The sequence below is a fragment of the Phoenix dactylifera genome, chromosome 9 (assembly GCF_009389715.1).
Source record: "Phoenix dactylifera cultivar Barhee BC4 chromosome 9, palm_55x_up_171113_PBpolish2nd_filt_p, whole genome shotgun sequence".
Taxonomy (NCBI): domain Eukaryota; kingdom Viridiplantae; phylum Streptophyta; class Magnoliopsida; order Arecales; family Arecaceae; genus Phoenix; species Phoenix dactylifera.
The window spans coordinates 21,306,978-21,334,969 of record NC_052400.1 but is presented as its reverse complement, the minus strand read 5'-3'; the positions used below and the strand labels follow the sequence as shown (position 1 = coordinate 21,334,969).

The window sequence follows — 27,992 nt, the reverse complement described above, 5'->3', positions numbered from 1 at the left end:
TAACAGGATTAAAATATTGTTTAATAGTTTAGAATATGGAAAGTAAAAATATGAAAATGGCGGCAAGGCGACATGCCAACGCCAATCCGTGACCGCACTCGTCTTCCGTCACTTACTGTAGCCTTCCCTCCCTACGTCTATAAATACCCCGGTGGGAGCGAGGTCATGCGTCGCTTCGGCGCTTGGGCGCGGCTTTGAGTGAAGCTGGGAAGAGGGAAGTCCTGCGCGAGCGAGAGCTCAAAGGGGAAGAATTAAAAGAAATTCTCCCTTCCGTCCGGCAGAGATGACGGACGGCCATCTCTTCAACAACATCCTCCTCGGAGGCCGCGGCGGAACTGTAATCCCCCTCTCGCGATCCTCTTTTGATCTTTCTAGGGTTTTCTTGAGTTGTTTTCGATCTCTTTCTTATCTTTTGTTTTCCCCTTTGTTTTTCGTGATTTGAAGAAGTGAATATAGGGTTCTTTTTCCTCTTCCCCTTATCTCTGTGTGTATATTGTCTGCGGAAATCCGGTGCATTTCGCGTTTCTAGGGTTTCTGATGTCGCTTTGGTCGATTCGGGGTGTTTGAGCATGGGGTTTCTTTGAAGGCTTTGGAAGCCTAGGGTTTTTTATTATCATAGTTCTTGATTGCGGACGACAATTTTATTTTCTTTTCTATCCATGTGTTTCGAAAGTTGAAATTTTATTGTACCAAAAAAAAAGTTGAAATTTTGATTTTTATCAGTTGTTTTTATCAAAAGGTTTTCGGGTTAAATAGGGGAAAAAACAAGTCCGGCTCTTGGACCTGCTTGTGCTAATATTTCACAATATTTTGTTTTAGATTTTCTTTTTTTTGCATTTTTTTTATATGTGCTACCGTGGAATTTCGTTTCTTTAGATATCTTTCCATGTCTTCTGTCAATATTGATGGTATATGGTGTCCAAGACAACGATAGTTGAGATGAAAAATGAAATTGGAATTTTTCTATTTTGTTTTACCCTTTTTTTTGGAAATTCTTTTTTCCTTAAGTAAATTACGGGTATCTAGCTGTATCTGGGTTTCTAAAATTCAGTTGCTACTTGGTGCATATGGTTTCTAGGACACATACATCCAAACCTTTGTAGCTCTAGGAACTTTTTTATGTTATTTGGTGTACCAAAATAAAAAATATTATAAAAATCTTTTAGAAGTTATTTGGTCATCAAACAAACTTTGAAAATCTGAAGTTTGCTTGCCTTTTGCAGATTATATTTGTGCAGTTGAGAAACTTTCATGGAAAATTTCTGTGAATCCACTACTGTTTTGAAATTAGGAATCATAGGACTGAGTTTCAGGACTACTCCGCCGGTATATTGCACTGAGGTTTTATGATCCTGAAATTGCACTTGTTTTATATGGGTGAATGCAGAATCCAGGGCAGTTGAAGGTGCACGCAGGAGGGATTGCATGGAGGAAGCAAGGTGGTGGAAAAATCATCGAAATAGACAAAGCAGATATTACTTCTCTGACCTGGATGAAAGTTCCTAGGGCATATCAGCTTGGAGTGAGGATCAAGGATGGCTTGTTTTACAAGTTCATCGGTTTTCGTGAACAGGTGATTCTTGCAAATCTTTTGATTATATATAAAGTAATAGATACAGCTAATTTTATTTGGGAAAAAGCTAAATACTTCAAAAAATATATAAATTTCATAAAACAATTCAATAGACATAAAATGTCAAGAGAAGTTTCTTAAAACAATGAAAGGGTAAGATTTTTAATGTTCTTTATGCAAAAAAAATTATTATCAAAAAGTTAATGCAACCAAAATGTGACATAAGCTTGAAACTCATATTGTAGGAAATGGTTATTGGTTTCAAATTATAGGTTAAAGACCTACTGCAATGGTGTATTAGCTGATTAAGATTTCTAGAAGAATATTGATCTATGAATTAGAGCTAAATGTATGGTTCTTGTTAAGGTGTATTACCAAGGTGATTAGAGATTAGGAGACCCAAGATTAGATGAAAGAGTTAGGTAGGCACTTAAAGGTGTTGTTTGGTTGACAAATTTTGCTAAAATGACTTTATACAAAGCCCAAGAACGAATATGTTTAGTTGCTTTCCGTAAAGTAAGTTTCTTTATTGTTTTGAAAACCAATTGCTACAACAACCGTAGTGCTTGTTATAGCTGTTTTACTTGAAATTGCCATGCTAAATATGACAGCGACTCTACATAATGCTTTGGATATGAAGATCCTAGTATATCTATTTTTTTAACTTGCTATAATAGTCACTAGACTACAGGTTCAAAGTAGGTTGTTTATTCCATATCAGGTTGGACTGGTTTCTAAGGTTGGAAGTGGACCGGGCCATGCCCCTACTTGAACTCGGCCCGTTTTTTTTGGGCTTCAAACTGAGCTTAGGCTCAAAAAATTTTGGATAATATAGGCCCGAGCCCGATCCAAGCCCAGGCCCAAGCCGAATTACCTGTTTGGGCCAAATATAGGTCTGGCCAAACTAGATTGAAGTTTAATATTTTATAATATTGCTTCATAAGTAAATGAGCTAGTTAAAAATTGGGCTCACTCTTATAGTACATGATACATTATTCTCAGTTAAACCTATTTTAATTTGTCTTTTACTTCCTCATTGTTCTCTTTAAATAACGGCATACAAAAACAAATTAATTTGGGCCTGAATTCGGGTTTCGTTTCGGGCCTTGTTTGGGTTGAGGTGTGGGCCGAACCAATGACATGCCTGAGCCCGGCCCGGAAAACAAAAGAGCTTCACAGTTAAACCCAAACGAGCCCTAGCCCGAAGTTGGCCCGGCCCAAGCCCATTTCCAACCCTACTGGTTTCTAATTAGATGACTCGAACACTACTAGTTTTGATGCTTACAGAGCAGGCTTCCTAGCAGTAGTAGATAACAATTAGTCATTGATATAGCCAACTAGTATTTGTTATTTGTGCTTTTTCTCTCTCTCTCGACGAGTCCATAATCTATTGATGATGATATTTTCTTTGGTGAATTATGCTATATGATTGTGGATATCTTTCTTTTATAGTTGATATATGATTGTGGACATTGTTATTTTATGGTTGACATTATATGGTTGTGGATTGTTTTATGTTTTGAGTGATGTTGTTATGCGTAGTGGATGATATTCTGGGCTTTTACACTATATAATGTTGACCTAATATTCTGATATTGGGTGGATGTCGTTTTATAGCTTTTCCCTTAGTTTTTTATTATTATTTTGCATGAAGCAGATATTGATTTTTGTTACTTAGTAAGGAAAATACTTATATATTTTTAGTAGCTTGTTTGCTATAGCGCCCCCTATTGGATATGAAACCTCCAGGCCAATATGTCTGTTAACAATTTAGTAATATATTGGTTTTGTCAATTGTAATAAGTCATAAAACTTAAAAATGAGTTTTATGAAAGATAGAATTTCACCTCTTTTCAAAAGCAATGCTATAGAGAACACATGTTTTTGTTAATTATTTATTTTATATAAACTTTGAAGCAACTAAACAACTCTGAAGGGTTATTCTTTAGTTTTGAGGGATTTGAGGTGTTTAATGAATAATAACTTAATCAAACAAGAAAAGGTTAACTAGGGACTCGTGGCATGACATGGCTTGTGAATTATAATTCAAGATTAATTGTGGACCATCATTTGCAGTAAAAGGTAGCATCTATAGTTTCTTGGAGATAATAGAAGAAAGACTTGGTTATTGATGTTTGAAGTTCATTTTTCTCATATATTAGCATAGAGACATGGAAAGCATGTGTGAGGAAAAAATAGTCTTATATTATAAAGGAAAACAATATAGTCGTCCTCTATTCATACTAATACAAGGATCTTTCAGTGGGTCATGATTTATATGGCTTACTTTACCTTTTGTAGATTGTTCCTATGTGTGTGAGGCTGGAATGAGGGATAGGTATGGGATATTGTTGGATTGGAATGGTAGGTTAAAGTATCACCACTAACTATGTTTTATGATAAGGTGCGGTTTTAACATAGTCTTGTTTTGTATGGTTTATGTACTATTCTAACTTTATTGATATATATGGTATCATTTAGTAATGCTATGAGGTCCGGCGTTGGTAACAAAGTTTCCCTTCGCAGTTGGCACGCTTCTTACGGAAGGCTTGGTGCCATTCACGGATTTGGTGGTATAAATCCCCAATCAATCCCCTTTGTGTCATGTTGCATCCTGTAATTTAAAGGATTCACTTTTGGCCATATGATTGGGCCTCGTAGCATTTTTTTTCTGTTTGGCAATAGGCTCGGGCCTCATGGCATTTTTCTATTATTAGACATCGAAATGTGTGATGACATCGAAATGTAGTATTCTTTTTTATTAGTTTCTCTGGAATAAGGAGAATTTGTATTGATGTTATGTCCTGTTTATATCATTCTAGAAACCAATATTTGGATAACAGTTGGGTGAAGGAGATTTGCTCACAATCTTGGTGGATTGGGTGGGATGACAAGATGGAGGTTGTGCATGCAGGATATATTTGACAAAGTAATGAACATGGTTTCTTAATGGTATTTTGGCAAAAAAGTTGATAAATTAACATCTGACCAGTGTTTTAAATGTAGTTCATGTGGCTGCATACGTGACCGCATTGTAATAGGTTGGGCCACATCGTGAGCCATCAAGCATCTATATAGGCCATGTTGGTGATATATGTTGCATGGTGCATATAGATTGTGATGATGTTTGATGGGACAATCATTTACTAAATCAACATTTTGAGTGTCTTTTTAATAAACTAGTAGCTTAAATACTACATGTTTTGCTTTAGCAAGATATTTTTAACTGCAGTTGCTAGTCGTGCATCCTTATTGCATGTTGTTATTGTTCTTATTTGTAAATTTCTTGGTTGCACTGATTTTCAGCATAGTTCATAGTCAATTGTTTTAGGTTCACATTTTATACTATAGCAACTTGTTCGAGCGCATAGTTTAATTTTCATTTTTTTACTTATTCATTTTCTTATTTTTACTTATTTATTTTTTATTTTTTATTTTTATGTTTTAATAAATCTATTTTGACCTAGATATTTATAAAACGCCTAGTGCTTTAATGCCTATGTATGCTAGGGGTGAAAGTGCACAGCATTTGACTAATATCTATGTTTGTATCCATGTCTATAGCCATATCAATCGAAGAAAAATATATATGGATATGGATAGATAACTATTTGATCTGTATCTGAATATGCTATTCTATTTGTAATCCTATTTAATCTTATATAGAACTCATGAACTTCGAAGTAAAATAAGTGACATTATTGTCATGTTATAAGTTGATTTACCGTCCACTTACTAATATCTTTGATTTTGTGGTCATAAAGTTAAACTATCTGGTGTGTATCTATATTTGCATCTATACTTTCAATATCTAATTTGTATCCATATCTGTTTAAACCAAATATGAATATAAATTTTTGCATCTGACTAACATCTTTATTTGTAGCTGTATTCGCTAAACAAAAATACAGATATGGATATACTGATATCCACTCCGTATTTGATCCATTTTCATCCCTAGCAATGTACATGCGCACCGCAATGCACTATGCTGTACCTCAATAGCTTGATGACCATTTTGCAAAACCTTGATCTTGATGGAACATCCCAAAACTCGAGTTTTGATATATGTGAACATTCCTCCTAGATTCTGTCTGCATTTTTTTTCTATGACTATGTCCTCCCAAATTTTAAAGAATATGTAAATTATCTTAATTAGTTGTCCACTTTTTCCATATTTGTAGATTACATTCCAGAATCAATTTACAATTTCTAGAAATCAACGATATTTGGAAAGATTTTCCATAATCAAGTTAATCCTCTTATCTATTTAAAAAGGAAAATTTAAGACAAGCATGTGTCTTGTAATAAGAAAAGATTTTAAAAATAGTTTGAATAGGTTTTTTTCAAAACAAATTAGACGATTCTGCTAGTTAAAATGGAAGGAAATTTTTACTCACCTAACAATATCCAAATCAGTCTCAAGTTTCCAAAAACAATGATATTTTGTGAAACCAAACTATTAGCTCTAGCTAGTAAAAAAAGATAAATTTCTCACTCCCTCCACTCTTATTTCTATTTATCTATGCTGATTTTAGGTGAGGTAGATATCTCTTAATAAAATGGGTGTTCCAGTACATGAGGCTCTTGTCATTAGGGTGGGTTAGATGTATGCAGCCTTATCTCCACGTGCAGAGAGGTTGTTTCCGCGTTTCGAACCTATAACACAGGTTATGATGGAACAACCTTATCGTTGCGCTAAGGTCGAGAAAGGCATCTCTTGATATAGATAGATTTTGAATATCTTAGTTTCAAAAAGTAATTTTTATTTTTTGTTTAATAATGTTTTGTAGTATGTGTTTAATGTAATTTATAATTTTGTTTTATATTTTTTCCATCAAATATGCGTTGCATATGCCTTGTTGCTAGTAATTTTTTAAAATAGATGGACCTCTAAGAGAGCTGCTTACATTGTCCTATAAATAGGAATAATTTGATCATGGGATTGTAGTCACATATAATTATGGTATTCATTATGTGAGTCCTCAAAAATAGCCAAAAGGATAGGTGATAAGTTCCTTCTTGACTTAAAAAGATATGTGTCAATTCCTTTTAGATGGCCTTTCTAAAGAAAGCGAAGAAAGAAATAGCGAATTCTCTACCAAATGAGAAACTAGAAACAGGAAAAAAGTCTAACATCTTGGCCTAGCCTTTGTTTGTGAGGGTTATTCTCAGGAATTCAGACCAACACCTCCAAAGGCTACAAAACAGTGAAAAGAGTTAGGGCTTGCTAACTTAGGTAGAAACATGTAAGTGGTGAAACAGCCTGACATCACCTCCCTAGTGAGGATTATCCCTAAAAACTTGGCAAAGTACCAAAAGTCTTCTCCTTATTTAAGAACTCCAAGGGGCTTCTACAAATCATACAGGGAATATGTGAAACAAATTTGAAAACTCTTATTTCAGTCATTTCTGTCTTTCTGCTTTTTCTTCACCCTTACTATTTCTTATTTTTCTTATGTAGGATTGAAAGCTATATCATTAATATCATAATTATGATAGGCTTGTAATGCAATAGGTAATGCAATAGGCAAAAAGTAAAGGAAGTATATGGAGACCAAGGGAAAGAATTGATATGAGTGATTTAAGATATTATTGCTCTATTTGAGATAATGAAAATCCATGCTAATCCTTCAAGTGAAGGTCATAGATACTGGACATGGGATATTTATTGAATTGTGGGTCATTGCTATGAACTTAGATGACTACTTTGTATGGGTGCCTTATTGGTTGCAGCTTAACATCATACGGCAAGGGAGTGGCACTCTCCCCTAGCATGCTAGACATTTTACACAGTGTTTTTGTTTGGTGCATTATACATAAGCAAAATTTAAGCCAACACGTCTATAAATGCTAAGTTGAATATTTTTATGGGTGCTCTTCTCATGCAAGATAAAAAAGTCGTGAATATCTTGGTTCCATGGTCTATGGCATTATGTTATATAATTCTTGATTAGACGAATTATTTTAGATGGACTGATTATCATAGTTATTTTAACATTTTATATTTCACAGAATGGGTTATGAATACTTTCTGGTGGCTTTAGATAATGGTTGTCTTAATTTAACTTTGTAGGATGTCACTAACTTGACAAATTTTATTCAAAAATCTATTGGAATAACACCAGAAGAGAAGCAGCTTTCCGTCAGTGGCCATAATTGGGGAGGTGTTGATATCAATGGTCGGTATTCTTCCTTTAATTACTTATTTTTTAATTTCTGAAACATCATTGTCACCTTAGTTACTATGATCATTGTTAAACATGCTCTAGCTTTGCTCAGCAATCCCACCCCCCTTGGACTTAGTTTCTCCATAGCACTTCTCTTAGTTTCTCCATAGCACTTTTTGATGTGGGACAGAAGAAAGAGGAGAGAGAAGAAGGGAAGGAAGAAAGAGAAGAAGAAACAAGAGGAGAGAGAAGAAGAGAAGGTAGAAAGAGGAGAGGAAGATAGTGGGAGAGGGCAACTCAATATTCTCGAATCTCAATTCTCAATAATGGAAATTTGTGTTCTCAATAACATAGCAGTGGTTTTATATAGACTCAAAATCCTAATAAGAATCCATATAGAAATAAAATATTGAAGTCCTCATAAAATTCTAGTCCTAGAGTCCAAATAAAAATAAATTTTCTAATTTCCAAATAAAATAAAAATTTTCTAATTTCCATATTGCGCCTAATAGAAGTGTGCCGAGATCTCTTATAGGATGGTCCTCCGTCATATTCTTCCTGTTGGAAAGAACTCGACTTCGAAGAGTTTGGGTGCAAGTTCACTTGAGAAGCTCTAGATCCAAGGTATGAGATTCATCCTCTGTAATCCAAGAAGCATCAGATGAAGGGCGGCCTTTTCATTGGATAAGATAACGATTGAAGCCGCTATAAGAAGAAGTAACAATTTCGTTATCCAAAATTGCTTCAATCTCATCTCTAATAGAGTCAAAATCAGCAGAAACAGAGGTTGAAAACGGAATCAGCACATCGAAATTAGCTAGGAATAGGTTCTAGTGCCGACGACAAGGACTATTAACATGGCATCAATGTGGTGGCTGACGTTGACGGGTGACTCAATTCTGCTGACTGCTTGCTTACGTGGCAGATATTGATTTTGTGGCACTGACTGGACTATATGTTGATGTGGCAAAAAAATAAATAGGGTCGCTGGGGTAGATGTGAATCGGAATTGAATCTGTGGGGCTCCTTACTGAGTCTGGGTTGGATTTGGATTAGACACGAGTTTGTAGTCCTTTCTTCCTTCCTCGTGAGGCTTCGGTCCAAAGCCCTAGCACGTGTGGTGAAGGGCCTAGGCCAGGTGGTGGTGGGCTTAGTCTGATCGGAATGGGAGGTTGAGGTCGACGGTGATAAGAGGACGACGTTGAGGAGGGGTGGATCGTGGTAGAGAGGCCACGAGCAGGGTCGACTCACAGTGGGAAGCCTCCTCATGGATGTTCTTGTATGGCGAGACGACGGAGTAGGAGATCCGATGGTTGTGAAGGAGCTGGAGGTGGCGATGAGTGGGTGCAAGTGCGCAATAGCGGATGAGAGATTCGGCAGAGCTTCACGTTGGAGGTCGCCGAGGATGCGGCGGCGCTGTGGGAGGAGGTATGGTGGTTGGGCCTTCTCACGGTAGAGGTGGCTGTGGGAGAGATCCATCAAGGCAAAGGGGTGGGTTCAAAAAATAGGGGAGTACGGCGGGTGTTCTCGAAAAGCAGGGGATCCCAGATTATTATTTTTTTTTTGCATTTCCTTTTTTTGCTTTTGTTTTTCCTGGTGTTGTTGGGGTGCGATGTGGACAGCGAATCTAAGGAAGGTGGTCCAAGGTGTTGCTAGGGCTGCAGTTATGGAACGGCAAAGATGCGATAATGGTGGTGGATCAAGATTTGCTCTGATACAAAACTGACATAGGACAGGAGGAGGAGAGAGAAGATGAGGAAGAAGAAGAAGAGGAGGGAAGAAAAGAGGGAGACGACAATTCAATATTCTTGAATATCAAATCTCAATATTGCAAACTTGTGATCTCAATAACATAGCAATGGGTTTATATAGATCCAAAATCCAAATAAGAATCTACATAGAAATAAAATACTGAAGTCTTCATAAAATTCTTGTCCTAGACTCCGAATAAAAATAAAAATTCCTAATTCTTAAAAAAGTAAAATTTCTCCAATTTCTATATTTGCGCCTAATAGAAGTGCGCCTAGATCTTTTTTAGGATGATCCTCCATCACTTTTTGCATTTGTCAAGTTGGTATATCTAAATTGTGTTTTTGGTATACTTCATTCGAATAAGTGATTTCACATGCAAACTTGTCATGGTGTTACTGTGAAGTGTTGATTTTTAAGCTCAAATTTGGTGTTTTGGGGTTCAATAAATATATTAATCTTGAAGTATAAAATGAATTATGCTAGTTGGGAATTAAATTACAATCATTCTGGGGCTCTTAAAGGTTAGAGACAGGAAGAATCAAAATGTTGATCCTGTGAATCAAGTGGATTAGTCATGTTGATATGATTCTGCCCACTATCAGTATTTTGAACAGTGCTGAAAGACAGGCAAAAACCTAAAGCAACTCAAACTAGGAGGCCAAGATGCAAAGTACTCTAAAGAAATTGTGGTAAAATAAGAAAAGTGCATCCATGATATATGAACAACTTGCCCGAAATATTTAACAATTTTAAGTATCTGCCAGGCATTGGGTCCATGCAGTCCAAAAGAAAATTGAAACCTACAATACTTTATGCCGAATGACAACTCAAACATTTTGTGATTTTGATGTAGTCATCATTTTGTTATTTAAAGAAAGAAAGAAGGAAATAAAAAAAGTGTAGAGGGAAGAAAAGGTTAGCTTGGTCAGAATTTGAGTTTTGATTTATTTTCATATCCGACTGAGGTTAAAAATGAGGGGACAGGGGTCAGAGTTGAGTTAGGGAGCAAGAGGGTCTTGGGTAAAGAGAATCTGCTCAAGGGAGGAGAGAGGCCTAGATCAAGAATTTGAAGAAAAAACAATTATATCTGCCAGGTATTTGTTTCGTGTGGTCCAAGAAAACTGTAAATTGTATTTATTTGACAATCATATATACTGTATGGCACCTCAAGCATTTCTTAGTACAATCATCATTTTGCTGTTTAAAGAAAGGAATAATGAAAAAGAAAACTTAGAAGGAAAAGTAGTTGAGTCAGAGTTTCAGTTTTGATTTATTTCTAGATCTAGTTTTGGTTAGAATGTGGGAATGAGAGACCCGAGGAGTTGGGAGTTTGGGAGAAAGAGGAGTCTTAGGTTAAAAAAAAAGGCCTGTAGAAGGGATGGGAGAGGTATAGATCAAGAATTGGAGAAAAATATTCGGTCATCGTCTTTTCCTCTTTCACAGTCAACAAACTAACAACAAAAGCCATTTCTCAGTTTCCCTCTTTTATAGTCAATATGCTGACAACAAAAGCCATTTCCAATATCATTACTTGTAAGTAGGGTCTGCTGAACCGGTAACCTGTATCGTATCGGTATCGGCCAGCATCAGTACGGTACAATCATAGAATTCGGTTCGGATCGGAACCGAACGGCTCCTTGCCCGTACCGGTGCGAACCGGTCCGGTTCGAATCGGTACAAGCCCGATACCAGGGAAGAAGAAGAGGAGAAGAAGAAGAAGAGGAGAAGAAGAGGAGAAGGAGAAGAAGAAGAAAAGGGAAGAAGAAAAGGAAGAAAGAGGAAGAAAGAAGAGGAAGAAGAGAAAGAGGAGAAGAAGAAGAGGAGAAGAGAAGAAGCCTACCTGTCGCACCGGACCTCGGGCCAAGGATTACCCGTCTTACTCGTGGTTCCGGCCTCTTCTTTACTCGTGGGAGAAGGGGGGAAAGAGAGGAGAAGAGAGGAGGAGAGAGGGGAAGAAAGGAGAGGAAGAGAGTTCGAGAAGGAGGAAGAAGGGAAGGGGAAAAAAAAGAAAAGAAAAAAAAAGGGCGTCCGCGTGGGGAATCACTCGCGCCCTGCGCCCACATGTGGCACCGCGCGCGAGCCCTCGCGGCCCTGCGTGGGCATTTAACGCTACTCTGTGGATAAAACGTGGACACGTGCGCGTTGCGATTTTTTTTTTTTTTTTTTTGCAGTTCGGTACTGGTCCCCATTGGTACGTCGGTTCCGCGTACCTTGCCTGTAAGTAAGAGGTGTGGTTACCTATACATGGGGTATGCCGCTATCATTCAGAGGATGCTGCTTATTTCCTATAAAAGAAATTAAGTACACGCTTTCAAAAGATAAATCATAACACAACAAGGTGTTGACATAAGTGATTGTAGTCTTCTATTAACTGATCAGATGGGATCGTTTATTTATGAATGTAAATAGTCTTTGTTTTCCTTTCTATAGTGTCACTCAAATTACATTATTGCAAACTTAATCTCAACTTGCATTGCAGGAAACATGCTTACATTCTTGGTAGGTTCAAAGCAAGCATTTGAGGTTTCACTGGCAGATGTTGCCCAAACCCAACAGCAAGGAAAAACAGATGTTTACTTGGAGTTCCATGTCGATGACACTACTGGGGCTAATGAGGTTTACTTCTAACAATTTTGGTTCAGGCTTAGGGAAATTGGTTTAGGAGAATTTCCCAAAGTATACTACTACTAGGGTCATTAGTTTTTTGCTGACGACACATTACCATTCGTTACCATTGAAATGGAAGACTATGACCGTATATGCAAATCAAAGTCTGTTGAAATAGCATCGTGGAATCAGTGCAGTGGTTTTGGGATAACTCATCCATCTATATGTTGCTGACTGCTAATTTCTGTATGTTGCCATCTAATGACAGACTGTTGTTTGTTGAGAAGTCATAGTTGGTCAAAATATTGTCGGAGAATCAACACATGACTGTAAATCTCAACATATCTGTTGGTTTGTTCAGGAAACAACCATCCAAGTGCATTGTCCAGGATTCTCTTTTTCAGAGAACATAAATTTCCTTTTTCTTTTTCTTTATCTGTTCCTCATTTTCGTATTGCTTAATTTAACGTGTTGATGGTATATGATGACATAATTCATGCTATAAATTTGTTCTGGAATTTATGTGATGGTAGTTTATTCTGTATAAGGACTGCTGGTTTATGTTACTGAGGTTATCTTTAGACTATGTTGCCACTATTCTGTTCTTGTTTCCTGTGCCACTCCGATTCAATCCTCTTGTTTTCTGGTATTTAATTAGGATCCTTTTTCTGTCCTAGTCTAGCTTCTATGTCCCTATTATTTTCTTGTATCTATTATGGTTCAACTGAAACTCATCAAAAACATTGAAATGTCTTTGTTCCTTTACAGTTCATGTGAAATTAAGTTAGTGCATGAAGTTGATGCGACTGATAATTCGCTTTTGGAATCAACGATAAACCATAAAGAATGTGTTTTGATCTTAGGAAATAAATGTGGTGCTTTCTTTGTTATAAATTCTCTGCTTTTCTTTGTTTAATAAGTACAGTTTGCCGATCTTGATTGTATATAAATATGATGCCTTATTGTACTTCATTACCATGTCAAAACCTCAGAGAATAGAAGGTTGGTTTTAATAGACCGCCTCTTATTATTTTAATTGGATATTGCTATCTTCAGGTCGAATCGTGGCATAGAATAGTTAGTAAATATTTTGCCAATATTGCTTGACTCATCTTGCCGCTGAATCCTTATATATTTTATCCTTGAAACCATAGTATGCTATATTGTACCGTATCGGACAGTATCGGGTGTGTCGTACCGGTTCGATACTGGTACGAGTGGCATACTGATCCTTGGTATGCCAAAAAACTCAGTATTGTACCGCACTGACACTATGCTAGTGTGGCATTGTTACGGAATCCGGTATCAGTACGACGAATCTTGCTTGAAACAAAAGTTATTGTTTGTGCTGGCGTGTGTCAAGTGATTGTATGGGTTTGAGTTGATATTTTTGGTTACATAGATTGGTACACCACTTTTTACGACCAGAAATTATGTAGAATACTAGCTTGTAATTATATGTTTACAAGCAAGGTCCGCCGTACCGGTCCGGATCGGCGTACCGGTGGCCGGCCGGACCGGTACGGTACCGGTCCGGACCGGTACCGTACCACTTTCTTTCCCATCAAAAAAAAAAAAAAAAACCACAGCAAGGCGCTGTGGTTCCCCCCCACCCCCAAAAAAAAAACACCGTACCGGTGCGAACCGGCCGGTTCGCACCGGTACGAGGCCGGTACCAAGCGGTACCGGCCGGTACCGGCCGGTTCACAGAAGAAAACCGGAAATACCGGTTTTCATCTGTGTCCGGTACCGGTCAGGGACCGGACCGGTACGTACCGGCCCGTACCGGCCGGTACGGACCGGTACGGCATTCCTTGTTTACAAGTAAATAGTTCTAGATTGGGAAGCCATTATCTTCAATGCATGATGGTGCTGGTTGATTTTAGTTCTACACTGGGAGTCAATAGCAGCCTATTAATTTTGTTTTTTTTGGGAGAGAGAGAAAGGCAGGGTAATCCCATGCATCTATTAAAATAAATAAAGTAAAACATCACAAAAAATAAAAACAAAAAAAATACAGGATCAGATATAAGGAGAACAAACTAGGAGATTGCCAAGCAAAATGTAAAAGGTTAAACAGCAATAGATGGTATTTTTTCCAAGTGGACTGGTATATAGATTTGTTTTATGCTTGAGGAGAGATGACTTCTTTAAAGATTGCCAGTGCTGTATGAAAAACAGAACAAACAATAACTTTTCCCCCAAGAAAAATCTTGGAATTTGTTTCCTTCCAGACTGTTCAGCATAAATGTAATACCAACCGATCCTGTAAGGCCCCAATATCTTCACACCTTGCACACCACAGAGTCCAAAAGGAAAGAAGGCTAGCATCCTTTGATTCCAAGAGCCAAGTGTAGCTTATGCCGGACCATTAATTTAGAAAATGAAGAATTAGGTTTAATTTTAGGGTTCCATTCCTTTTTTGACTTTTATGTTGTTGCCTTCTGGATTCTTTAAGTACTGTCTTGGCTATTGTCCTTTTGAACCTGTAAAAAAGGAAGAATAATTGTGGCATGGTTTTTGCATGTCCAAAAAAGTTTTGCAAGTCTGGCTAAAAACACAAGGTTGACCCTTTCACCAGTAGCTTAAACAGCTAACGTGATGGGATAGTGTATTGCTGTTTATCTGATATTTGGTCTGATCCATATGACGTGAATGAAATTAAACTTCCAGAATGTTGGTCTGATCCATATGAAATGAATGAAATTGAACTTCCAAAATGTTGTTTAAAAGCATCCATCTGTTGTGTGTTCGACATTGGGTGGTGCCCTGCTGTTGTGCTTCTCTCAACCATGAGTTGTTGCCATGTCAATCGAAAACTGCTGAGGTGGGTGGAAAGATGATCTTGGGAAAGATGGAAATCAAGAAGCATGAGAAAGTGAGGTGGCTGAGAGAGTGAGGCAACCTGATATTTTCGTCATCTTCTCTGTACTCTGTAGACTTTAGTTAATTAACATACTGGAATGTTCTATTAAAAAAATCAACGAGATTATGTTTTATTGATTCTATTAGTAGAATTATTCCAATGTTCTCGCAAATTTATGTTTTTCATTTGCATTGGTATGTTTTTGGTACATTTTGGTGTTTTCTACTATGCCTCTCTGACTGCTTTTTTTCCCCTGATTCTAGAAAGATTCGTTGATGGATTTAAGTTTTCATGTACCTACTTCCAATACTCAGTTTGTTGGTGATGAAAATCGTCCTCCAGCCCAGGTAAATAAAATCAATTTGCGCTGGTGTATCTGGCTGAATGCTGGATTTTGCCATGGTCAGTCCACAAGAAATTTAACCTTTAATTTTTAGGTTTTACTAGAAAAAATCTTGTCATTGGCGGATATTGGTTCATCAGAAGAAGCCGTTGTCACATTTGAAGGAATTGCAATTCTTACACCTAGGTACACATGAACTCGCTGACTGCGTATTGAATCAATCAATTTATCTACTACATGCATGCGTTTTTTTTCCTTTTCTCTTGGTGTGGATTTTTTTTTTTAGCGCGAAGGGGGGGGGGGGGTAAATTTTTCCTTAAAAGCTTATAATTTCTTTTTTTGCATCTGCAGAGGAAGGTATGGTGTTGAGCTTCACCTTTCATTCTTACGGCTTCAAGGACAGGCAACTGATTTTAAGATTCAATATAGCAGTGTTGTTCGACTTTTCCTGTTGCCAAAGGTTGGGCTCTTTGTGTCAATATTCTTACCAAGAAGTTTCTCCCTGCTATTGTGGTTTTAAAAGAATGGTGTCTTACTTTATGCTTTTATGTTAAATATTTTTGCTTTAACATTTGCATGATCACAATAAGTTCTTCCTTGAACAGTGTAATAAATATATTATATCGTGTTTTGTGCAGTCCAATCAAACTCATACTTTTGTTATAATCACACTTGACCCACCAATTCGCAAAGGACAAACTTTATACCCGCATATTGTTATTCAGGTAGTTAAGCTATTTCTCTTTTCCCTTGATGGCACACAATTTGACTTTGATCATTGCCCCACTTAATGGTGAAATGCTATTTGTTCTGCCTTGGTATAGTTTGAAGCAGAAGCTATAGTTGAAAGGCACCTGTCCCTAAGCGAGGAGCTCCTAGCTACAAAATACAAGGACAAACTGGATGCAGCGTATAAGGTGAAGTAGACTTTCATAACTCAAGACTTGGCTATTGCTTCTCAGTATCGTGCCATAATTTGGTTTCTACTGAAATGCAATTCCTTGATCACCCAAATTTTTGGAACTTTCACTTTTTCCTTTTCTTTAAAGTAGTTATCTTCGAGTGGCAGAGAGTTAAGGGATGTAGAATTAAGAAGAACTTACTTTTGTTTGGACTAGTGAAACAAGTTAGGATTTGGAAATTGCTGGTTCCTATGATACAATCACAACCACTGTTTTGCATGTCTGCAAATTATGACTGGCATGCTGAGATTGAATTCAGTGCACAAGTTCTTTGTCTCAGAGATGGTGAATTTTGGATTATCTACTTGGTTCACTAAAGCTGTCATAAAGCTAGGTGGTGAGCACTTGTTGCATTGTGTTGGCACAGCTGAAGAAATTAAACACTTGAAAAGGTTACCTTAATGCTTGTACGGGTGCAGCGAGCAAACCTTAATACCTCAGATGTGCTTTTGGTGTGGGTGGTCTCATATTGCCTTGTACAAGTCAACACTTGATGCTGTAAGGTTTTACCTGAATTACCGAATCTCTGGCATTTTTACAGGGTTTGTCTTGATGTATATGGTGCTAATTTGTAATTATTGATCTTCTTTAAAATGTTGAGACTGCATATTATCATGTTGCTATCTCAACTTTTTGTTTGAATTGTCTCTTCCCCCCTCTTCCCAGTCTTGTTTTGTTAGAACTGATATTTAAGTGGACCTTGTAAATTTGTCTGCAATTGTGGAACAATAAATATAGGGTGTATGAACAATAAATCTGTTCTAGTATACTTAACCTTCATATGCCTCTTGTTGTTCCTGGTGGAAAGTCTAATGCATGGAATTCTAAGCTTATTGCTGTCCTCGCTTGCAGAATCTTAAGAATGATCGTCTCCTGTGGAAATTTCAAGCTCAAATATTGTTTTGATGATATTGGGATTGATGGTAGCTGAGACAATCTCTTATAAACCTGACTAGCTTCTTTCTATGCTATACTTGCGTATAGAGAACGTCAAATTTCTGCTTTATTTATTTATAGCTTTTTTTTCTTTTTTCTTTTTCTTTTTTTTTTTCCTTAGGCCGGCGCTTCACAGTACACGAGTACGGAGACACCTAATAAAGTCAGAAAATAATATATCACGGAGAGCCCTGGGCAGCTCTCCCCCCTGCATCCACAAAATGCCGCCTGAGTGACTGGCCACATAAGAGGCCACCCAATCCGCGGCCCCATTAGCCTCCTGATAAACATGCCTGGTCAGAAAGGCCTCGCCATCTCTACCCATGGCCCAAATGTTTCGGAGTAGGGGATGGTCCCACCCCGACACCCTCAGACCCTCCTGGATCCACCCTATAATAGTGGCCGAGTCGCCCTCTATAATAATGGAGCGAGCCTGCAACACTCGTCGGGCATATCGAAAACCCTCCCGTGCAGCTCTCACCTCGGCACTATTTATAGCTTATGATAACATAGAAGAGAAGTGCTTCTCTTCAGATCTGCAGTCTCAAGAGTTTTGAGAGCATTTGTTTTTTATATTTTCATGTCGGGTTTGTGGTTTTTTGCATTGCTATAATTAAAGTTGTTTTTACATCTGCAGGGTCTAACTAGTGAAGTCTTCACTAAGGTTTTGCGTGGTTTGTCTGGTGCCAAAGTGACAAGAGTAGGTTCATTCCGTAGTTGTCAAGGTGGATATGCAGTCAAATCATCATTGAAAGCTGAAGATGGATTGTTATATCCTCTTGAGAAAGGATTTTTCTTTCTACCAAAACCTCCTACTCTCATTCTTCATGATGAGGTAATGAGTTGTGGAACATACAATTTTGAGCAACCAACTGCTAGTCTGTGGTATATTGGCTCAGTGTGGTGCGTGCTGTACATTTAAATATACTGGTGCAGATCGAGTATGTTGAATTTGAAAGGCATGGTGCTGGAGGTTCAAGTGTGTCATCTCACTATTTTGACCTCCTTGTAAAGCTAAAAAATGATCAAGAACACCTGTTCAGAAATATCCAGAGGAGTGAATATCATAGCCTTTTTGACTTCATTAGGTAAGATGCCCTCATTTTTTACTACCCTTTCCTGGATGCTGTCTGATGTCTAACTCCTACTTTGGATTTATGAAGTGGAAAGGGTTTGAAGATTATGAACCTTGGAGATGCGCAAGGCACGAACGGTGTTTCAGCTGTTCTTCAGAATTCTGATGATGATGCTGTTGATCCACATCTAGAGCGAATAAAGAATGAGGCTGGTGGCGAGGAAAGTGATGAAGAGGTGCCCTCTACCGTCACTTATTTCACCAGTCTAATTTTGTTGCAGATGAATCGTGGCACTGCTGATCTTTTTTCCCCTCTTATTGCAGGATGAGGATTTTGTTGCTGAAGAGGATGATGGTGGGTCTCCTACTGATGATTCTGAAGAAGAGGAGTCTGACGCGAGGGAAAGTGGAGATGAGAAAGAAGTATAAGAGAAAACAATACTTTCTTATTGTTCTCTTTTCGAGGCTGGTTTTCTTGTTCTAATTTGACTTGTGACAGATGATATATGCTGAGAAAACTGAAATTACTTAAATTTGCCAATCCAGAAATCTGCTGCAAAGGATTTGAAAAAGGAAGCTGTTGGTACTAAGGCATCATCTACTAAGAGGAAATCTAAGGATGGGGATGAAGAAGGCTCGAAGAAGAGAAGGCAGAAGAAGAAAAAGGATCCTAATGCACCAAAAAGGGCGATGTCAGGGTTTATGTTTTTTTCAAATGCTGAAAGAGAGGCAAGTTGCATGTCCTGTAGAAACATAGTTGTTCTTTTCACTGTTGGCGCACGAATTATCTTTACTAAAAATCCTTGTATAGTGTGTAATCAACCTGATTCTGTACTCTGCTTCATTTGTTGGCCGGCTAAAATAAATATGCCATCTATGGCCTAATATGTTTAAAATATTCTACCTTTCGCAATTCATAGAACAGTATGTGGTAATGATTTGGCCTGGGGTGCACATCAATATTGCTGATTGACTTTGTCCTTGAGTTTTACTTTAAAGAGATAGTCCTTGGTGATGCTCCCTGAATCAAGTTTGCTTTCGAAATGCTGGCGAATGTATTGCAGCTTATTTGTATGATTTTTTTTTTGGGTTTTTTTTTTTTTTTTTTTTGTTGTGCGAACTCCACTAGCTCCTCAAAGAATTTCTGTCCTCTGGAGTCCAAACTTTCATGCACTAATACTTTCTCCAACCTGTTATTCTGATTATGAAGTCTTTTGTGTGATTAAACTAGCTCATGAATTTCTCTTCTAGTGGTGTGATCTTCCGATGAGCTGGCCACCCTATTACCTTGATTCTTACGCTTGCCATTTTCATCAAAATGCTTGTCACTTTTTCCCCCTCTTTAATAAAATGAATACCTGATTTCTATTACTGCATTTGTCTGAAATGTTTCATATTGTTCAAAATGATCATGAAGTCTTCTATACTACCTCCTCACTTCTTCCAGAGGTGCAATCTTTCATTGAATAATGAGCTGTCCAGCCTTTTAGTACCAATATTCCTACTTTTGGATTCTCATCAATATGGGTCCCCCCCCCCCCCCAAAAAAAAAAAAAAAAAACAATAAATACAATAAATTTTTGTTTTTTGATCCCACACTTGTCTGAGATTTGTCATATTGGGAGAAATGTTGATGAATTTCTTTGTTTTGTTGGTATGCAAGTAATATGGACTTTGGAATATTTCCCTTCAAGTTGCAGTTGGTATCATTTTCTTATGAATCATACAGTGAAGAAATTGGTATTTCGAACTACTTTTTTTTTTTGTGTCCTACTTCTAACAAAATAAACCTTGGTTCTTCCAGAAACAGCCATTCAAGACAGAGGTTGGTTTTATCTTCATGTGAACTGGCTGACGCTGAACATGACTGGATCGGGTTAATACCTGTCTTGCTTGACTGAAAAATATTTGCAATTTCATTTGCTTCAGTCCATCCAACCTCTAAACCTTACTGAAACATCATTAGAAATTGGAAACCTGAACCTCACAAGGTATATGTTAATTTTCGTTGTACGAGGAGCTTTGGCAGGATTATTGGATTCCTTGACTTGGAAAGTAGAAAATGATGCATCAAACAGCAGTGATAACTCAACATGACCTGTAATTATGATATGTGTGTTGGTTTTCTTGACGGTATTCTTGACTGTAATGGAACACCCATTTCTTATTTTCCATTGCTGTTAAGTACTTTTTATCATTTTTGGAAAATGTTTATGAGAAGGTAATTTCGTTTTTGTGCAGAATATTAAGAAAAGCAATCCTGGGATGTCATTTACCGACGTTGGGAGGGCTCTTGGGGAAAGGTGGAAAAAGATGTCAGGTATGTTTTTCTTACTGGGAACAGCTGATCCTTTTTAACCAGTGTCCAACTATTTCTGGAAAATACAGTGAAAATGTCAACTGCGAAGAAAAATGCTTCTTGGGAACATGCTGCCGAACATTTATATGTAGAGCTGGGTATGTTGTCGGGTGCCTGCAACCCATGCTTTTCGTTCGCATGCACTTTGTGCATCGAGCCATCAGCAATGCATGTTGCCTTTACAGGCACATGAAGAAACCATTATGTTTTGGTCTTTGCTCTAAGTTATTTTTGATGTGGGGGGTTGTTTACAGGGAAAGCATGGTGTCATAGACACCAACTGGAAATTAGCTGTATTGGAACATCTGCCATTAGTGGTATTCTGTAAGTTCCAGGGATGGCAGGACTTGTACTACGGGGCACCACTATCTAGTGGTTTGCACTTCTTAGTACCCTGTAGTTTTTAGGATATTATGACTTGTATATTTTACATCACTAATCCTGTTGAGCGAAAACCGTGTATATGCGTCGACATGCCGCCCTTATGTGTCTATGTACATCTCCACCATGCTTGGACTGTTTATAATAAAATAGATTCGAAATGCAAGGAGCTGATATCATTAACTTAATGTTATTTTCTTCATCTTTTGTGTAGCTGAGGAGAAGGAGCCTTTCGAAGCAATGGCACGGGCGGATTCTAAGCGTTACAAGGAGGCCATGGCTGGCTACAAGAGCGGCGGCCCTACAATAAACGTAGATTCAGGTAACGAGTCTGAGTGAGAGGTCGTTGCCTCTTAGCATGGCCCGACTACCAGCGGTGCTGAGGCAATGTTTGCTTAGGCCTCGTACTTGAACTAGGCAACTTTGGTATGTACATGAATAATTTAACATAAATTGCATTATCAATCGTTAAAGATCCCTAGATCTCTCTCTCTGTCTCTCTAATATGTGCACACGAACATGTTTTGCCATGCAAAAGTTTCGACCTCAACAGACATTACTGAAAGGGAAGCTGCAAACGGTATTCACTTGAGCTTCTGTTACATTACAGCGGGCATTATTAACTTGGATGGTTCTGTCAGCTATTTTACTTGAACAAAACTGTAGAACAAGAAATGGGGATCATGCGACCGCTCTGATCATTCTGCGGAAGTAGACCGGAACGGCACGGTGTGAGCTCCCCTTCAGGTCTTTTAGACGTGTCACATTGGTGCGAGATCACACATGGGCTTGCAGGGGCCTCCCTTAGGTAATGGGCTTGGGCTTCATTGGAGGATCGTGCCTGGTGGATGATGCGGTCTCGTTACTTTGGGCCTCCAACCCCGCCGCCGAGTCCCTTGTCTCAAGCCCACGTCGTCTACAATCACCAAAACTTGAGGATGAGGTGAATCACGAACGTGTACCACTTCGAGCCCCCACCCTATTATAAAAATTGCTTATAATGTCAAAATAATATTTTTCATCTATTGTTATTATTTTTTTAATAAAAATTCAATTGATGAAATATGAAATATTTCAGCTTTTTCTTTGCAATATATCTAAATTTTGTTTGTTCAAAATATTTAAAATTATCAATGCATATAATATATTTCTCTATAAAATAGGTAATTCTTGATTTTTGATTCCAATATATTTTTAATACGAATTCAATTGGATCGATCTTGCTATCTGTGTCCCGTGTGCAGGTTATTCCTAGTTATCTCTATAATTGAGTCATGTAAGAGGTTGCCTTCGGCTTCGCTTGCCAACAAAATGTTGAAGTGGGCTCCTCCTGGACTAAAATGAGTTCGGATGTTTAGTTATGATAACTTCCACGCCATGGCCAATCTAGATGCTGGGTGTGGAGTGTGACATAAATAGACCATAAACATAAATTAATAATATAACAAAAATTCAGGAAAATGTGACCTCTTTTCATCATTCAATATCAACCAAATCTTCCTAAAAGTTAACAGATCGTGACACTATCAACATACTGGATGGAAGCTGCATTAGTTGCATGCAGCCATAATCTCGGTAAGGGTTAGGTGGTAGATACCATCTTCATAATATGCTATCGATTATTAATATCATTTTCAGATCTTAGGGGCCACGTGTTTATGATCAGAGCCACACGCAGCTTGTCAGCAGCCTATTATTTCCCCGCGCTCCCTGCAAAAGCTCCAACGGACTTGGAACCCTTCAGATCCCCCCGTCCCCTCCCCTCCCCTCCAAAGGAAGGCCGAGAAATAAATAGAAAACGAAGAAAAAAAAAAAGGGGTGGGGGAAGAAAACAACAGCGAGACAAGCTCAATGGCCGGCCGTCTATCGCGCAGGGTGGGTGACCACCACCATTGGCTCTCCCCTCGGCCCGTCGTTCTCTCGCCCTCCCACCTTATTTCTATTTATTTTTTGGTTCAACACCTTGTTTCTATTTTGAGCTACGCCCTCCCCCTTATATAAACGTCCTCCCTCCTCATTGTGACCCCCACTGAATGCCGAGCGGACCATGATCTTGCCTCCCTAGTCTTCGTGGGTCTGGTCGGTTGGTCTGGTCGGGTCTGGTGGTCTCCTAGACTATACCGAACCCCTCCACAACCACCCACCCCAAAGATAATAGAAATATATATTACATAGAGATATATAGATGCATATATACGAACATCAACAGAAGAAGGAATTAGGAGAGAGCGATAAGGTCCGGCAGCTGACAATGGAGGGCCTCCATACCAAACCCAGCTTCTTCCTCTTCTCCCTCTTCTTCCTGGCCTCTGCTGCCCTGTCCGGCGCCAATGTCGCGGAGCTTGACGACCACTGGCAGAAGAAGGCGGAAGAGGCGTTCGCTAGATCCCGCGCCGCTTACCACCCCGACCCCGAGGGCGTCACCAACCACTTCAATCAGGCCGTTCACTTGTAAGCCCCCCTCTTTCCCCCCCTCTCGCGGCATGCTTGGATCCGTGTCTTCTTCACGTACGTACGTAATTCAGATTAGCTAGATTTGCGTAGCTCCCATGAACATGGTCGGTTAGTTGCCGAAAAACCATTTGCGATCGATCCATGACGTGCTCTTACCATTCAACTTGTCGCTCTTCTTCTCCTCCTAAAAGGTCATGAATGAATGAATGAATGGGTGGATGGATGTGGGGTGCATGCAGGGCCCTGGCGCAGGCGCGCAACAGCACTCGGAGAGGCCTGAAAGCCGTCCGTGCAGACAAGTTCCGGCAGGGGCAGTGCGTGGCCAGCAACCCGATCGACCGGTGCTGGAGGTGCCAGAAGGACTGGATCAAAGACCGCAAGAAGCTGGCGTCGTGTGGGAAGGGGTTCGGTCGCAACGCCGTGGGTGGCAGGGACGGGGACTTCTACGTGGTGACCGATCCTTCCGACAACGACCTGGTGAACCCCAAGTACGGGACGCTCCGGTGGGGCGTCATCCAGGACCGGCCCCTCTGGATCATCTTCGCTCGCGACATGATCATCAGGCTCTCCGAGGAGCTCATCATCAACAGCAACAAGACCATCGACGCCCGCGGGGCCAACGTCCACATCGCCTTCGGCGCCCAGATAAGCATCCAGTTCGTGCAAAACGTCATCATCCACGGCCTCCACATCCATGACATCAAACCCGGCAACGGCGGCATGATCAGGGACTCCCTCCGGCACTACGGCTTCAGGACCAAGAGCGATGGCGATGGCATCTCCATCTACGGCTCCAGCGACATCTGGATCGACCACTGCTCCATGAGGAACTGTGCTGACGGCCTCATCGATGCCATCGAGGCATCCACTGCCATCACCATTTCCAACTGCCACTTCGCCCGCCACAACGACGTACGTTACCACCACCACGGCACCACCACCTCCAAATTTAATTTACTGACATATCGATCCTTCTTCAACCCCAAACTCTCTCTCGCGCACGCTCATGTTATGTTGTTGTTGCTGTTGTTTAATTATCTTGATGAGTGACCGGAGTAGTACTAATGCAAGCCCTTCGTTCGTTCATTCAGGTGCTGCTGTTCGGTGCCAGCGATTCGAACGAGAGGGACTCGATAATGCAGGTCACTGTTGCCTTCAACCACTTCGGGAAAGGCCTTGTGCAGAGGATGCCGAGGTGGGCAAGCCAAAGCAAAAGAGAGACACTATACTCTATTTCGGATCTGCATGCGAATCCTTGGCAATTGGGTAAGGTTAACTGTGTGTCAGTCGAATCTAATACATGAATTTCTGGAGCAGGTGCCGCTGGGGCTTCTTCCACGTCGTCAACAATGACTACACCCACTGGATGATGTATGCCATCGGTGGTAGCCAGCACCCTACCATCATCAGCCAAGGAAACCGGTTCCTTGCTCCCCCTATGAGATTCGCCAAGGAGGTAAAAGCCCACCAACGACTCTCTCGGATCGTCTTATATCACACACATCATTATAATAAGTCCTAGTCCACACACACGTACGGAATAAATATAAACACAACAAAAATAAAAGAATGGATTTGAGGGAGCGGCCGAGCTGAAAAGAAGTTTGGGTGCTGCTGTAGATCACCAAGAGGGATTACGCGACCGAAGATGTCTGGAAGCACTGGACATGGAGATCTGAGGGTGACTTGATGCAGAACGGAGCCTTCTTCCGCGAGTCTGGTGCTCCAGCCAAAAACAATTTCGATAAGAAGGACTTCATCAAGGCGAAACCAGGGACATGGGTGAAAAGGCTCACACGCTACGCCGGTCCGCTCGGCTGCAGAGCCGGCCGTGCATGCTAATTAAAAATGCCTCCTAGCTCCCATATCTCGATGGAGGGAGGGATGGATGGAGGGCGAAGGGCCGTGTCCTCGCCACACCGGAGAGAGGACGAGAGAAAAAGAGAGAAGGCATGTGTCCAAGTGAAAGACCGAGAGGAGTTTAAAAAAAATTCTACTGTGCATGCAATCGTTGTTTGAGATTTCATCGATCATTTTATGGCGTATTTATTTATTAGTATTATTTTCTTTTTCATTTTTGTTTTAGGCTTCCCATTTCCTGCAGAGCTATTCTTCAATGAAATCACAAATGAGTCGATTGTAGTTATTGTGTCCATTAGAAGAAAAAAAAAAAAAGAGCAGGGACAAACCTAGCTGATCCCATTATCGGCTCTCACTTTAAATTAAAGTAATGAATAATTTTCAGCCACATTACCAGTATTTGGGTTGGGTTGCTTCATGGGTTCAGCTGCCTTGCCTGCGAATCTATCGACCAAGCTCTCCGACGTAGATTCAGAGGCTCGTCCTCACGAGATTCGTCGTAATTGAATCAACACGACCTCCTTCGTCCTCACGGGATTCATCGCACCTGAAACTCCTTCCTCTGCGACAACACGACCCCCCTGAATTTTTCTTCTTAATTAAGTAAAAAAAAAAAGGAGACAGGAGTATTACTGAGATTTGATTTTAATCTAGTCTCTATCTACTTTTTTATCCCTGTTTAATGATATATAAAGATTGATAGAGAAGAAACTTATTCCTCAAGGGTTATGTATGGAGGAGTGCTGTATATACTCTAGATATTAAAACATCCTACACGCACCGTTTTCATGACATGTGGCATTCTGGTCAAGAATTCCGAAAGGTCAATAGCGACCACTTGACATGGACTTTAACTGGTTAAAACCTACCTTCTGACCTCCAAAAATGGTGCAATCTTCTCCTCATCATATTGCTTGTTGTTCCATCTACTTGTTCTCATTGGTTGTTACTTATTTTTCCTCCTGCCTTCGCATTGTACATTCCATCCCTGTCTCTTTTGACTCTCATGTACATATTTCTCTCGCATATTCAATAAATTGGGTGGCTCAGGCTCCCCTTCCTTTGGAAAAAAAAAAAGAAAAGAAATACCTCATCGCTTATCTATCTTGTTCCTCCCCCTCCCTATTCTCACCTCTGCCCGGCTATCTCGATGTGGTGCTCCGGCACCTAGCTTATGGGATGGAGTGTGGAGGCAAAGGAGCGGCAAGAGACACGGAGAACACGGGTCTTTCGGTACAATTAAAAACCACACCTCTGCTTCCACCTCCTTGTCTCCCTCTCTCATGTCCAAGTTGCTGGCCTCTTTTTCCAACACTAAACTATGGTTCTTGATTTATAGAGCACAGCATCCACAGAGATGGAGCAGAGTAGGAAGCATTGCTAATCGAAACACATGGGAATGGCTCTCTTTCTGAGAGTAAGGATTGGGTATTTGACACATAAGAGAGAAGTACAAGGAACAGAAAGCAAAAAGAGGATGAAAACTCTTACGAAAAATTAAGAGCAATCTAGTAGCATGCATCTGTGAATTAAATCATCTTATGAAGTTCCCTCTCTGGGTCCAAAATCATATGGTAATTATAATAGTTCCAACGCCAATGAATTGCACAATATGGTTAGAGGTCAAGTTTCGCTAGTAGCCAAGTAAATGAATACATGCACATAAGCTAATACAATACGTGAATCCTGCTTGCAAAATTCTTTAATGAAGGACGGTTTTCTTTTGATTTTCCTTTTTGGCACTTGATCTTTTTTTGAATTAGATTGCCAAAGTCAAGATTATTTTGCAATAATTCTTATCATAACTTGAGAACTCAACTCAACTTAACTAAGCTTTAATCCCAAACTAGTTGGGTTGGCTACAAGAATCCTTTTACTCTATTCCCACTCTATTTATGGCCACACACTTTGAAAGATATAGTGATATCAAGTCCTTTTTCACTATTTCATCCTATATGATTTTCGGCCTATTTCTATTCCTCTTTTCTCATATATATATATATATATATATCAAATCACTCCATGTTCTTACTTAAGTGCCAGTTTCTCAAAAATTTTGTCGGCTAAATGCTGGATGTGTAAATGTTGTAACTTCTTCTATTATTGCTACGGATGCTTGGTTAACCAAATGAATGTTTCTTTTTGTTTTCACGCTTATTGTGTCATTGTTGTCATGTTCTTTTATTGATAGGAACCCAATTTCTAATTGGTAGTCTCCACTTCAAGAACTCTTCATTAAATTACTTTTCTCCATGATAATCCTCATGAGTCGCCATACCTATGCATACTGCTCTGTATCGAGCATACATTGTACCATACTATACTGGTACCAAATTAACTTTTAGACTAGGCATGTGAGAAACTGTTCCTACATAGTATCAATATGGGATCCGGTATTAATATGACGAATCTTGCTCTAGACATATAGTAGAGTAGTATGGCATTATGACAATTGCTTCGAAAAAAAATTTGCATCTTAGTCCGCTCCATTATAGGGTTACTGTCTTTAAGATTTTAAAAATTTGTTAGTAAACTACTCTTTCTTAAAATATAGTAAGTCGGAAATGTATATTTCTTGCCCGGTGCAAAATTGACTTGTGATGATGATGGGCTCCAAGCAACTCCATGAAAGTTTGGACTTTTTGAAATATTTT

At 39.4% G+C, this 27,992-nt stretch overlaps 2 protein-coding genes across 6 annotated transcripts; both read left to right on the top strand.

The window, feature by feature from the left end:
• The first annotated feature begins 62 nt into the window (after window positions 1–62).
• Window positions 63–22,101, top strand: LOC103704982 (FACT complex subunit SSRP1-like). 5 transcript variants are annotated; one of them, XR_005513497.1, is made up of 18 exons: window positions 64–337; window positions 1,388–1,573; window positions 7,650–7,755; window positions 11,975–12,111; window positions 15,232–15,315; window positions 15,406–15,497; window positions 15,663–15,771; window positions 15,950–16,036; window positions 16,136–16,228; window positions 17,847–18,044; window positions 18,146–18,297; window positions 18,373–18,520; window positions 18,609–18,707; window positions 18,831–19,013; window positions 20,526–20,604; window positions 21,239–21,450; window positions 21,563–21,604; window positions 21,691–22,101. XR_005513497.1 is itself a non-coding variant. In XM_008788527.3 (16 exons), the coding sequence occupies exons 1-16, from the start codon at window positions 284–286 to the stop codon at window positions 21,361–21,363; spliced, it is 1,932 nt and encodes a 643-aa protein (XP_008786749.2). In that variant the 5' UTR covers window positions 64–283; the 3' UTR covers window positions 21,364–21,517. The 5 variants fall into 5 exon arrangements, 3 of the variants coding, with proteins under 3 accessions (XP_038986376.1, XP_038986377.1, XP_008786749.2); XR_005513496.1 differs by having other exon boundaries at window positions 21,563–22,101; XM_008788527.3 differs by lacking the exons at window positions 21,563–21,604; window positions 21,691–22,101 and having other exon boundaries at window positions 21,239–21,517.
• A 935-nt stretch (window positions 22,102–23,036) lies between these two features.
• Window positions 23,037–25,624, top strand: LOC103704989 (pectate lyase). Its single transcript, XM_008788538.3, has 5 exons — window positions 23,037–23,475; window positions 23,718–24,390; window positions 24,570–24,673; window positions 24,796–24,934; window positions 25,099–25,624. The coding sequence occupies exons 1-5, from the start codon at window positions 23,210–23,212 to the stop codon at window positions 25,318–25,320; spliced, it is 1,404 nt and encodes a 467-aa protein (XP_008786760.2). The 5' UTR covers window positions 23,037–23,209; the 3' UTR covers window positions 25,321–25,624.
• The last annotated feature ends 2,368 nt before the right edge of the window (window positions 25,625–27,992 follow it).

Bases quoted from the DNA above. Each gene is read 5' to 3' on its own strand.
- LOC103704982 (XM_008788527.3), top strand. From the start codon at position 284: ATGACGGACGGCCATCTCTTCAACAACATCCTCCTCGGAGGCCGCGGC. The intron at 12,112-15,231 runs GTTTACTTCTAA...CCCTGATTCTAG, and splicing joins ACACTACTGGGGCTAATGAG to AAAGATTCGTTGATGGATTT. The intron at 18,521-18,608 runs GTGCCCTCTACC...CTCTTATTGCAG, and splicing joins GCGAGGAAAGTGATGAAGAG to GATGAGGATTTTGTTGCTGA.
- LOC103704989 (XM_008788538.3), top strand. From the start codon at position 23,210: ATGCATATATACGAACATCAACAGAAGAAGGAATTAGGAGAGAGCGAT. The intron at 24,674-24,795 runs GTGGGCAAGCCA...TTTCTGGAGCAG, and splicing joins CTTGTGCAGAGGATGCCGAG to GTGCCGCTGGGGCTTCTTCC. The intron at 24,935-25,098 runs GTAAAAGCCCAC...GTGCTGCTGTAG, and splicing joins CTATGAGATTCGCCAAGGAG to ATCACCAAGAGGGATTACGC.